At 38.5% G+C, this 12,608-nt stretch overlaps 1 protein-coding gene across 3 annotated transcripts; it reads right to left on the bottom strand.

The window, feature by feature from the left end:
- Nucleotides 1-6,272: 6,272 nt before the first annotated feature.
- On the bottom strand, nucleotides 6,273-12,498 carry LOC131775216 (uncharacterized). 3 transcript variants are annotated; one of them, XM_059091319.2, is made up of 2 exons: nucleotides 12,338-12,498; nucleotides 6,273-7,416 (listed from the first exon to the last, which is right to left on the bottom strand). In XM_059091319.2, the coding sequence occupies exon 2, from the start codon at nucleotides 7,411-7,413 to the stop codon at nucleotides 6,691-6,693; it is 723 nt and encodes a 240-aa protein (XP_058947302.2). In that variant the 5' UTR covers nucleotides 7,414-7,416; nucleotides 12,338-12,498; the 3' UTR covers nucleotides 6,273-6,690. The 3 variants fall into 3 exon arrangements, with proteins under 3 accessions (XP_058947302.2, XP_058947301.2, XP_058947304.2); XM_059091318.2 differs by lacking the exon at nucleotides 12,338-12,498 and adding an exon at nucleotides 9,660-9,824; XM_059091321.2 differs by lacking the exon at nucleotides 12,338-12,498 and adding an exon at nucleotides 9,677-9,819.
- Nucleotides 12,499-12,608: the final 110 nt, after the last annotated feature.

The following is a 12,608-nucleotide window of genomic DNA, read 5'->3' as shown; positions in this document are numbered from 1 at the left end:
TTTAGTGTTCATCGCACTCTGCGGATTTTCCGAATTTTAACATTTGGTTTTTCGGTTTTCCTAAAAAATAGTTATGGGCTTTCGGATTTGGTATCCGATGTGGTTTTCGGTTTTTCCTATTTGGATTCCGGTTTCTCCTCGATCTGAGCGACAGTTTTGCGAAAAATGCCTTCTTTGTTTATTACAGCAAATGAATCAGTACATGTAACATTAAACAGAATTTCAAAACAATGTTTTGGCTATAAGCTAAATTTTATTTTTACCATTAAGTCAAACTCGGAAGGCATCATGGGTACGTTCCAGGGTATGGAAGTGCTTCATAGTTCCTGCCGATTTTTCTCCTTACAGTTTTATGACGCTTAAAAAAGACGTAAAGAACAGTTAATAAATAAAGAACACAAAAATAAAGACTTAGAGCCAGAATTTTTATTGCTCGTCAACGTAAATACTTGCAAACAAACAGTTGGCACTTAAAGATTACCAAGATCACAACGACTGATAGGAACAGACCCAACTAAACGACCTCGTTGTGAAATTTGTTCAGTCACTATTCAGATCCTGAAAACTATTTTCATTATTCGCCGGTAACAAAACGAGTGGGGACCTGGGACCGAAATCGGGTCGCAAAGCATGCATGGAATTTAGTTTATTTCGTTTGTGTTTCGTATCCTTCGGAGAAATCTATGTTAAGAATGGGTAGCTGTGTTCGTTTTTGTTGACATAACATTTTATTCCTCCGCACTAGGTCCGGCGAAGATTCCCCTTGGTCAGTGCTCTTAAGTTTCGTTACTATAGAATGATTCCCTAAGCTAACCACAAGCTAACTTTTGACGAAAGAATCGGCTGCATCACGAGGCACGATGATTTTTTGCCGAGAAGTCATCGGGCAGTTTCATTGCAATTTGCTTCTTTCCTCAAAGATTGCAAAGGCTGAGTCGGTCGTCGTCGAGCCGGTCAAACGGAAAACGAGCCACTACGGAGCATGAGGCCGACGACATTCAGTGAAGAGTAAAATCTCCTCGATGTCGACGATCGAAACGCGTCCATTTGGCTATACAGCTACATCCTTTGGTAAGTAGTGTATAGAAATACCCTGTATATGTGTATTATTCTTGTGGCTAACATCATTTGGCACTCCGGCCACGCAATACGTTCATCCTATCTTCTAGATTTCTCCTTTCTCCACCATAGTTGCTGACCTGTCTTCACAGTTTTCTACGTCACAACGATGTGACATGATCGTATTGGCCACGCCCTAAATGGGGACACTATTTGGCCACCAAATCGTACTTTCAATGCACAAAAAAGGGTCAAAGAGAACTCGCCAGGCGCTTAAATCGACTATTTCTAATTTTGAATACAGCTATCCACCAAAAAGTGCAAAAAAGAATTTCGTATCATAGGTACTTTAACACTCTCGTAACTGGTAACACAATAATCGTGTCACAGAGGAGGAGGATGAGCAAATGCCCGATGACGAATGTTCTGAGATATAAGGACGATGGAGATACAGAAGATTAAAAAATAAAAAACGAATTGTCCGTTAAGCTAAAGTTATATAGTTGAGACAATTATGAAGTCATTATTTCTCCATGTGAATTGGGTTCTCTTATTCACGCAAATTAAGAAACTTTAAGTACTCTTATTTTTCAAATATTCCGTTTCAATTATACCCTTCTTAAACTTAAAGGAGCGTTTGAAGATTGAAAAGTAATTATTTTACTTAAAACGCACAATGCTTTATTTCAAACAATTTCGCTTCATTATGTGTTAGAAGAATCGTTTCTTAATATCCAAGATGGTGGATGCAACAAGGCGGATTCAAGATGACGTACGGATATTTATGAAGATATGTTGTCTTTATAGCGACGTGATCTAACCTAACTATTGGTTGTGAATCTGTTATTATTTTCTACTTACATTCCGTGAAAATTTTGCGAGATCAGAAAATAAACAAAAATATTTCAAAATTCTATGTTTTCACCTCAGCATATTTTAGCGTTTAGCGTCATGGGAAAGAAATAATTGAAACTCTAATAATTTTGAACTCAGAATTTTAAAATCTCACCTGGAAGAAACTTCTGCTATTATTAATCAATCCTTTGGTAGAATTTCTCAATTCAGATGGTAGTTGGATATATGATGATCCTTTCAGAGGATTGTATTGAAGAATGTTTATCCATTGGCCATAAACTGATTTGATAGTCCAACCAGAGCCTTCTGATATCAAAGTTGCAATCTTATTTTGAATATCTTGACCTGAAATCATAAGATTATCTTTAAAATCAGTAATGTTGATCACTGTTTGGGGTGGACTGTTAAACACGATCTTGTGACATCTTTTCAAATGTGATACTCAAAGTCTCAACAGAATTTAGACCTTTCATTTCAACCATCTGTTGTGTGAGTCTGGATTGAATGGCTTTTCTTGTTTCAATACTCTGTTTTAATTGATCTTTATCATTTCTCACACGAATTTTAAATGATGTGGTATATATCCTTTCAGAGCTTTACTTTTCTCCTCTATTTCTGTTCTTCGAACTGTAATTGGTGCCTTTTTTGTCCTTGGTTTTGGTGTTGGTTTCCATCCATCTCTGAATTCAGTTGATATAGGCATATTGTTACCCTCGTATTCTTGCATCTGTTTGACACTTTTTCGTAGTGCTGAGATTGGTCTTGTTCTTGATTTTAGTGTTGGTCTTTCTAGTTCAATATGGTGTTGATCAACAAAATTAAGAGATGTCTACAGACTTAAAGCTGAGTAACAATTCTGGCAACATAGAGAGGTGCTAAAGACCTACACTTGAGCGTTTGTCAAAAATGCCTCCCCATTTTACCTGCCATAACTGTGGTCATCCAAACAGTGGAAACCAATCGAAAAGCAGAAGTGAAAAACGGATGAAACAAACGGAAATTCAGCCTTTCAAATGACTTGCCTTCATGCTGGAACTTTACTCAGTTTCTGAAGCAGGGTGTGACTGCCGCTATCTTCAAATTACTTTAATTTCCGATTTCTTTCAGTGCGAGTCATATAGGGGACATCTTAAGGAAGAGTTATGGCGACGAAGGGCTAAGTGGCCTGGGTTCAGAAACTGTGTGGGATGTTCCAGAAGGCGAGTGAAGAATCAGTTTTGATGCTCAACAATAAACATAATCAAGCACTCGTGTTTGCGGAAAGTGATGGGAACGAGCGTGTGAGAGGACGCACGCGCGAGAGAATTCGAAAGAAATCAGCAAAATTACCTCTGAACCTTCCATTTTTTTCTCTCAGATATGAGTTCTCGCTACTCTCGACCCACCAACATGGCCAGATTCTAGTGGATCCTTTAGTCTCTCAAGGGAATTTGATTGAATTCATACCCTCCTAGATTTTTAAACCAAACCTGCATGACTCTGTAAGCCTAAGGAAAGGTAATTGCATAAAATATCACGGAACGAGCGTGTGAAAGGACGCGCGCGAGAGCTTTCGAAAGAAATCGGCAAAATTACCTCTGAACCTTCAGCTTTTTTCTCTCAGATATGAGTTCTCGCTACTCTCGACCTACCAACATGGCCAAACTCTAGTGGATCTTTTAGTCTCTCAAAGGAATTTGATTTTTAAACCAGACCTGCATGACTCTGTAAGCCTAAGGAAAGGAAATTGCATACAATTTTCCAAGTTCCAAGACCCCATGAATTGCAGAAAGACTTAATTCCATTATTTCCCTCCTCGAATAAAGTTGTTGCTTGAAATCTATTGCAAGTTATTCGAGAAATTCTTGGCTACTCTCAGAAACATAAGTTGAAGGGAGGGGGGAGGGGAGGGAGGGGGAGTCAAACTGTAATTTGTCGCTTAACCACCAACAAATAAATAAACAAGTATAAAAGTTTCATCCTTAGTTTTTACACTTTGTTACTTATTTTTTAGAGTTCGTCGGGATGATGCGCAACCCTTCTGTGTCACAGGATTCCATTACAAAAGAAACAGATCTGGTTAATGACGTGGATTAGATGTTCGTTTCAAGGTTCTGAAACCAAACGAGTAGTCACGGAAACAATTTATCCATTGAAGATTAACATGCTTAGGCCTCTGACTTGAAAAGCGCAAGACACCAATTTATGGTCCAACAGTTGAGTGAAATCACCACGCGCTATGCTCTTCCTTTTTGACCTCTTTGATTCGACGAAGTTGTCAGCTTCGCTAGCTAAAGAAGACAAACTTAAGGGAGCTCTGACTCTTTCTATTAATAATTCGTTTAAGGTATAACTTAGTTTTTCTAAAGAAAATAGAGAAAAGGAGCTCGTTTAAAAGTTTGGTGAATTTTACATAAAGGAAAGAAACTTTGCTTTCCTCAAGTGTCAATTATTCAATGTTCAAGACGGTGGTAGCTTTTACCATATTTTTTATTACCACGCTGTATTATACTGATGATAAAATTTGAAGTACGAGCTTGACATTCTGGTGCTACTGTCAAATAAAAATGTATTAAAAGCCAACTGAGATACAAATGAGTCGCGTTAAATGCACGGGGAGCTTATTTAATACCCCATTCACACCAGCAAAACATGTTTTGTTAAACTGGTTTTCATTGAATGAAAATTATAAACAGAGAACTGAAAAACTTGATTTTCCATTGGATTCAAGTACTAGCTAACTTGCATTTCCAATGTGCTACATTCAAGTCAAAAATATTCGGTTAAATAGTTTCTATGAAGAAAAAAAAAATTAAACTGTGTTTAACAAAACAACTTTTAAACATGTTTAAGCTTTGGTGTGAATGGGGCATAAGTCTAAGGAAGACCGTGGATGGGTGGCTCTTATTCGATTGAAGGCGTAATTTGATATGATTGTTTTTATTTACCTATCATTTTTTAGCCATGACCTCTGCATTCAAACAACAACTGAAAGGTTACGATTGATACTCTCAGATTCTCAGTGTTTACGAGCGTTCAATCGGGTTTTTCCTCTTTTTTTTTCGGTTGTTTTTACTTCGGAGTGCGCGGAAATCTGCTGACATATACGAAAAATATCAGTTTCTCGTCTTTTTTAGAGCGACCGATAGAAACTTCACGGAGAAATACAGCGTCACGCCATCGTGATAACGTACATGTTTATGACAAATGACCGGTGTGAGGATAGTTTCATGTAGATCAGCCGACTTAACATGTTTCAAATGACATACAAGTATAACAGTGTATCTTCAGAGGAATTCAGATCGCTCAAATTCACATGAAAGAAGGTGCAGCACTCGGAATCTGGATGATATGCACACGATTTGAGGTATATGTTTGTAGTTCCGTCGATTAGTCCTCCATGAAGGTTGATCAATTTTTTTTAAAAAGATGACAACCAGTGGCGAGATTTCTCTCAGGATATTGCTCATAAGATGACATTCTTTCAAAGCTTTACGTGTTTCATTTTTCTGAAACATTTGTTGTCGAGAACATTCGATGTTAACATAGCCAAATTATGCAATATCTGATTTTTGAGCTTCGTTCGCGAATTGCTCCTATGGAAAGTAGAGGCAGGCCCGCAGAGATTTAAACATTTTTAAAAACTAGAATATTATAGCCAGCTATGTGGTTAGTCTCAGTTCCAGAATCGGTGTACTTTTGGAGAAATTCAGATAAACGTTTTCCCTGTTTTACCCGACAACAAAGATGACCGGAACTGTACCGAAATGAATCATCTGTTAGTGTGTTCAACTTCACTCCCAGGGAAAATTGACTGTATCAATGTCAAGATGAATGATGTTACTATGTATGGTAGAAGTGCCAATTTGTTATGTTGTATTTAGCTTGAGATAGAGAAATAAACATTTCACTCTTTTTTTTGCAACGTTTTTGTATGAAAATGAGGCCTCAGGCCTCGAACAAGCAGCCGTTGTTACCATGGCAACAAGAGTGCTGCGCCCTTTAAAAAGATCATTTTTGTGCATCCCCCCTGAGCGCCTAACTGCATGTAAAATTTGAAGGGGGGTTGAAAATTTTCATTTCCCAAGATTTTTTATTCTTACAGAGACTTGTTCTTAACCTCATACCCACGTTTCTTCCAAGTTTCTTCCACTGACACACAGGATGTGAGTAAGTGTTATTGATTTTACGAGTAAAATATTCATAATTCGAAATATTTACCGTTGTAAATCGACCATATTTCGTTCCCCCTACTATTCCTTAGAACGTGATGAAATTTTCAACGGTTTCTCTTTTTTCCTCTCTTTTCAGTAACGATACCATTTCACTCCAGACGATACTATTCAAATAAATCAAACTTAATTGAGCAAAAAACTGGCAATGCTCAAATTGTTTATTGTAAATTTCGTAGTTTTTTATTTGACAAGGGAGACATCTTAATCAACCCATCATCTCAAACGGTTCGTCAAGGTAAAAAACCGATCACTCAGATTATCACAAAATTATAATCTTCGAAAGAAAAACCCAAAAGACCCTTTGCAATTGCTTTATTCTAATCTAATCCAATACAATGTTTTTTGCTGTTAAACCGAATAAACTGAAAATTAAAAAAGATACTTTTTACTAACAACTTCTTTCGTCTCGAGTAACGAAGTATCGATGACAGGTGTTGAAAAAAAAACATTAAAAAACTATGAAGGAATGTTATTTTGTTCAGCTAAAAAAATTTGTTAACTTTTCGGCAACTGTAAAGTTTTGAAAGCACCTGAAGTTTTCCTTTGAACTCCTCCTTCTCAGTCAGTGTTCTTCATCATCCTCTTCTTGGCTTGAATTTCTTATTTGTTTCTTACGACCAGCACCATCGTCAGAATCTGGGAGGGTTTTCTCGGCAGCGGTGTTCAACTCGTTGACAACTTGGTACAACTGTTCTCCAAATTCAGCCATTAAATGAAGCTGTTTTACTGCGTCGGGAATATTTTCCTGGCCAATCGTACGTGTGAGCTCGTATAGCAAGACTTCCGGGCTCACCTTTTTGAGGTCAACAACAGCAGCTTGTGTGCAGTAGCAGAACCCATTCCGACGTTCATCTTCAACTCCTTTGGATGAAAACTCGTATTTGTAAAACATAACATCGATTCGCAAGAGGGCGTTATCGCTAAAGACGATGTGGTAATCGTTCTGCTCACTTACGCCAGCCTGAGTGTTTCCCAAGAACTGGTTGAGGGCCACGCCGATGAGGCTCACAAGACCCTGTATGATGTTTCCACCAAACATTTCTTTGATCGATGTAGTTATGGCATCATCAGGCGCGTTCGACACGTCGACAGAATACTTCTCTGATGTGTCGACAAACGCCACAATCGGGACATTAGCGTCTTTGAGCGCCTTTTCCCTCATCTCTGCTCTGGCGGCGGCAACTTTATTAACCATCATCTCTTGCAGCATCTGCAGCTCTTCCACGGCTTTCTCGTCCTTGTTTTTCTGTTGTTCCTCAAGTTTTTTCGAAATGGATGTTCCCATGATCTAGATTTTATCAAGAAAGAACAACTTAAGCCGGTGATTGAAACCATAAACAATACGCGTTTCATAAATCAGTGAAATGAGCATACTACAAATCAGGAATTTTTCCCATTTCGTTCCCGGATATTTTTTCGATTTAAACATGTCGTCGCATCTTTTTTAAAAATTTATGTGTATTTGAAGAATATACCAGGAATCTTAGATCGTAATGATACAAGCCACATTTCTGATTCAAGTTCCATTGGAATGTTCCAACTCGACGAAACTGCAGAAAACCAGCCGCAGAGTGCGTATCTTTTTTAAAAATTTATGTGTACTTGAAGAATATACCAGGAATCTTAGATCGTAATGATACAAGCCACATTTCTGATTCAAGTTCCTTTGGAATGTTCCGACCCGACGAAACTGCAGAGAATAACTCATACAGAGTTTGTTGAATCAGAGTTCCCAACACGAAAACCAGCCGCCGAGCGCACCAATCTCAGCGAAAGGCACCAAGGACTCTATGCCTCAGTACCTGTCAGTTATTCTTTATTATCCTTACTTTTCTGCTAACCTCTACTGACAGCGGATTGACCCTTTTTGGAAGATTAATTTTTCCCGTAGTAGAACCGTTACCACAATACTTTCAAGAGAATCTCAAGAGTGAATAAAGAACGAACTAACAGGAATATATCTAATGCTTCCGGACATTATTTCATCTTTGACTGAGAAAACCACACTAGGAACTTTGTTGAGGTTCCAAATCAAGGACGAAATCAGTGAAAAAATAACTAAAATCACTTATTTCAGAAGACTTACAGAAGAACTACAAAATATGATCAGAGAAACCTATACGATACCAAACACTAAAAAGAAAGTATATGATCGCATGACAGGGTCACTTCAAGCAAGGACATCGTGATTCAAGTTCGAAGAATCCGGTAAACAACTGGGACAATCAAACTAAGAAACCCATTTTGATCAGCAACAACCTCAAACTTTGAATTGAGATTCTGGCTAAATTCGTGAACACAAATTACTAAATCATAACTAAGTAACTAGTAATTTAGAGCCTTAATTGTTTGAAGTGTGGCAAAAGGTCTAGTTCGCGTCTTCGGTTTGTTTGTTTATTCATTCTGTTTTGTTTCAAAAAGTTTCCTTGTCGCTCAACCAAACTAACAAAACACTTTAGCCCAGCGTTGCTTGCACCACTTGTCCCGACCTTCACGTACTTTAATCAGTTTCAATCTGGTTTAGGTACAGCTGTTGTACAGTTCAGGAGAATGATTAATAAAAATTATTTATGAAAATGATCTATGAGAGAAAGCGATTAATTTCTAAAAGACGGCGTAAAACCTCTTCGTTCTAAACAACCCAAACAGACAATTAACATCTATAGACCAAGTCACGAAAGAGAATATTCTATCTCAAACTTGATAGTAATTATGATTTGTTTCACTTAATGTATTGTCTTTTCCACGCACGACAGCAATTTCGAATATTTTGGAGTCACCCTTCACGTTTTTCTGACCAGCTTGAGCAATTCTGATTTGTTTTCGAAGACCGGGAGAGGATAAAAAGGAAAATCCATGAATAAGAAAAAAAAATCTGAAAGCTTTGATAGTCGTCATCTTACGCATCGCTTTGAGAAAGACTGCTCCATTCCAACAATGTTCATGACTTTGAACAGGGTATGAAGTTTTAAACCCACTTAAAAATGCACTGAAGTAATTCCTGTCTTTCTCAATGCGATGCTTAAGATGACGAGTGTCAACGTCATCTTACGCATCATCATCTCATCTTACGCGTTGAGAAAGACAGGAAGTACTTCAATACATTTTAAAGTGGGTTCAAAACTTCATACGTTGTTCGAAGTCATGAACGTTGTAGGGAAGGAGCTCAAAGACATGTTTTAAATGTTAATTTCAAAACTTAAGACCTTTGGAAACAAAAGGACAATGTACTAGTGATAGATCCAGCTTGGATAAAATCGTTTAAAGTACGTCACCACTTAGCTATCAACTGTTAAGAACAACTGAGAAATCCGTGCCCGAGACTCAGCTCTTTCACTTATACAGTTCAAGTAGCCCAAACAGTAACCGTGGAATGTTTGATCAAGTTGTCTTGTCGAATTGGCGGAGTTTTAGCCTTTTAACAATTTTGGTCTTCCATTGTATAAAGAATAGCAGTTCACCTTAGACGAAGATTATGGCTGACTGCGACGAAAGTGTAAGATGTATAAGAAATAGTTCTAGTGTACGAACTTTGATTTGACACTCACCAACTTCAACTTCAATCAAAGCCTTAAGATTAACAATTGTTTCATGTGCCAGCGAGCATTTAACAAGATTTGGAAGATGCAGGAATTCTGGAGAGTCGATCAGAAATAACGCGCAGATCATGACAGGAGACATTCACTGTGTAGGCACCTTATTAGAGCTGATCTTCATAGCCTAAGATTGTTAAATGTCTACCTAATGAAACATGTTAAGGTGCATCAGGCAAAAACATACAAATTATGCTATAATAAGAAGAGAAAAGGCCTAAGAGTTTCTCTGGCACCCCATGGCATCTGTGACCTTATAAGAAACGTGCTAGAATGCGGAAAATAGAGACCGGTCGTGCAGGAAGCCAAATCTATCTCACAATGAACAATTGCTTCATGCGTCCCCGCGCACACATAAAAATATGAAACATGCAAGAATTTTGGAGAACAGAAAAACACGAAAGAGTTTCTGGCGATGTAGCTGGGACTTCCTCGGTCCTTTGCGTAACCAACGCGGCACAACGCACTATAGATTAAGGGCCTGTTTACATGGAGGTAGGGGACCCCAGGTAGGTGAGGTAACCCGCCTACGTGGGGTAACCCGCCTGTCCATATAATTTCTTATTTTATTTTGAGCAGGTTTACATGATAGGTGGGGTGACCCGCCTACTTGGATTGCCCGGTCTGCCAGGTATGGTAATCCTGTCAGCCGGGAAAACAATTTGCCATGTAAACGTGTCAAGGTGGGGTAACCCGCCTAGCCGGGGTCGCGGTTCATGGCAAAAGCTCAAAAGCGAAACATGTATGTTTTAAAACTTTGTACATTTCCTAACCGTCTCATGGCAGAAATTACCAGAAACCGAAACGGACACACAAGGAGTGTAAAATGTTCACATTTCGGAATATTTAGCGGTGTAAATCGACCATATTTGGCTTCCCAAACTATTCCGTATAACGTATTAAGTCAACGGTTTCTCGCGAAAGCAAACACCGCGTAACACAACCCATGACTCTTTCATGAATAAATACATATATGTCTGAGAATTAATCCTTCGTCTTTTCCGAGATGTGAGCTTGGGACGCCTCTGCTCAAACTCCTTAATTGCAAGCGCAACAAACAACCTCAAGAAGCCTCACCTCAGCACCCCAAGGTTGTAAGATTGCACGTAGACGCGTTTTATTCTTCGACCACGGCTAGGCGGGTTACCTCACCTAACAATTGTTTCATGCGCTAGCGAGTATTTATCAATATTTGGAAAATGCAGGAATTTTGGAAAGCCGAAATGGCGCCAAAGAGTTTCTCATACCGTCCGTACACCCGAGAGCACTGCTGACCCTATAAGAAAAGTGCAAAAATTCAGGAAAATAGAAACCGTTCGAGACTAAAGACGAATATATCAGTGTAGGAAACCAAATCTACCTCACAATCAACAATTGCTTCATGCGTCTGCGGGCGTTCGTATTGTAAGTCAGTGACTGTTTGTTTCCTGTCAATTCTGCAGAAAGGAGTGACGTCACTTGATAACGTGATGATACCTGTTCAGCTACTCATTAGGCACTGCTATTATACACAAGGTTAGTTTTCAAAAATGCATGGTAGCATTACTCCGCCCGAGTGGTACCGAAAGGTCATTTCATGGACTATAACAATTATACTTCGCTTGCATATAGTTTTGGTAAACATAATCTTTATGATGATAGAGAAGTCGACGGTTACACGCTAAGGAAAAGCGTACCATGAACATGACCCCTTGCGTGACTGCCTTTCAACGGCTCCCATTGCATTTTTTGTTTGTTTGTTTGTTTTGTTTTTTTGCTAATCTCTATTGACAGCGGATTGACCTTTTTGGAAGATTAAGCTTCTCTTATCAGAACAGTTACCCCAATACTTTCACGAGTATCTCCCGAACGAACAAACAAACAAACGAACAAGATGGTAGTTAGTGCTTCCGGTCATTACTTGATCTTTGACTGCGAAAACCAAAACAGGAACTTCGGTGAAGTTTCAAATCAAGGTCAAAATCGGTTAAAAAAATAACTAAAATCACACATTTCGGAGAAACCTCAACGATACCAAAAACTCAAAAGAAAGTACTTGACATGATTATATCGGGCAAGGACATCATGGTTCAAGATAACAAGGAAAGGTCATAAATAAGAAAAAAAAATCTGAAAGCTTTGATAGTCGTCATCTTACGCATCGCGTTGAGAAAGAGAGGAAGTACTTCAGTGCATTTTTAAGTGGGTTCAAAACTTCATACCCTGTTCAGAGTCATGAACATTGTAGGAATGGAGCTAAAAGACGTGTTGTAAATGTGAATTTTAAAACTCTAGACCTGGAAACAAAATGTTAATGTACTACTGACATATCCAGCTTGGATAAAATCATTTAAAGGACGTCAGCACTTAGCGATCAATTGTTAAGAACCCCTGAGAAATCCCTGCCTGCAACTCAGCTCTTTCGCTTATATATTTAAAGTAACCAGAACAGTAGCCGTGGAACGTTTGATCAAGCTGTCTTGTTGAATTAGTGGAGTTCTAGTCTTTAAACAATTTTGGTCTTCCATTGTATAAAGAATAACAGTTCACCTTAGACGAAGATTATGGCTGACTGCGACGAAAGTGTAAGATGTATAAAAAATAGTTCTAGTGTACTAGCTTTGACTTGACACTCACCAACTTCAACTTCAATCAAAGCCTTAAAGTAGACGATCCCAAATGACAGAAGATATTCACTGTGTAGGCACCTTACTAGAACTGATCTTGATAGCCTAAGAGTGTTAAATGTCTACCTATTGAAACATATTGAAGCGCAACATCCTTTGCGTAACCAATGCGACACAACACACTTAAGATTAACAATTGCTTCATTTGCCAGCAAGCATTTAACAAGATTTGGAACATGCAGGAATTCTGGAGAGTCGATCGGAAATAACGCGCAGATTAT

The sequence above is a fragment of the Pocillopora verrucosa genome, chromosome 7, assembly GCF_036669915.1.
Source record: "Pocillopora verrucosa isolate sample1 chromosome 7, ASM3666991v2, whole genome shotgun sequence".
In the NCBI taxonomy this organism is placed as follows: Eukaryota; Metazoa; Cnidaria; class Anthozoa; order Scleractinia; family Pocilloporidae; genus Pocillopora; species Pocillopora verrucosa.
This window is presented reverse-complemented; position numbering and strand designations above follow the sequence as displayed.

Bases quoted from the DNA above. Each gene is read 5' to 3' on its own strand.
- LOC131775216 (XM_059091318.2), bottom strand. From the start codon at position 9,809: ATGTCTCCTGTCATGATCTGCGCGTTATTTCTGATCGACTCTCCAGAA. The intron at 7,417-9,659 runs GTTCGTACACTA...GATAAAATCTAG, and splicing joins TTGGTGAGTGTCAAATCAAA to ATCATGGGAACATCCATTTC.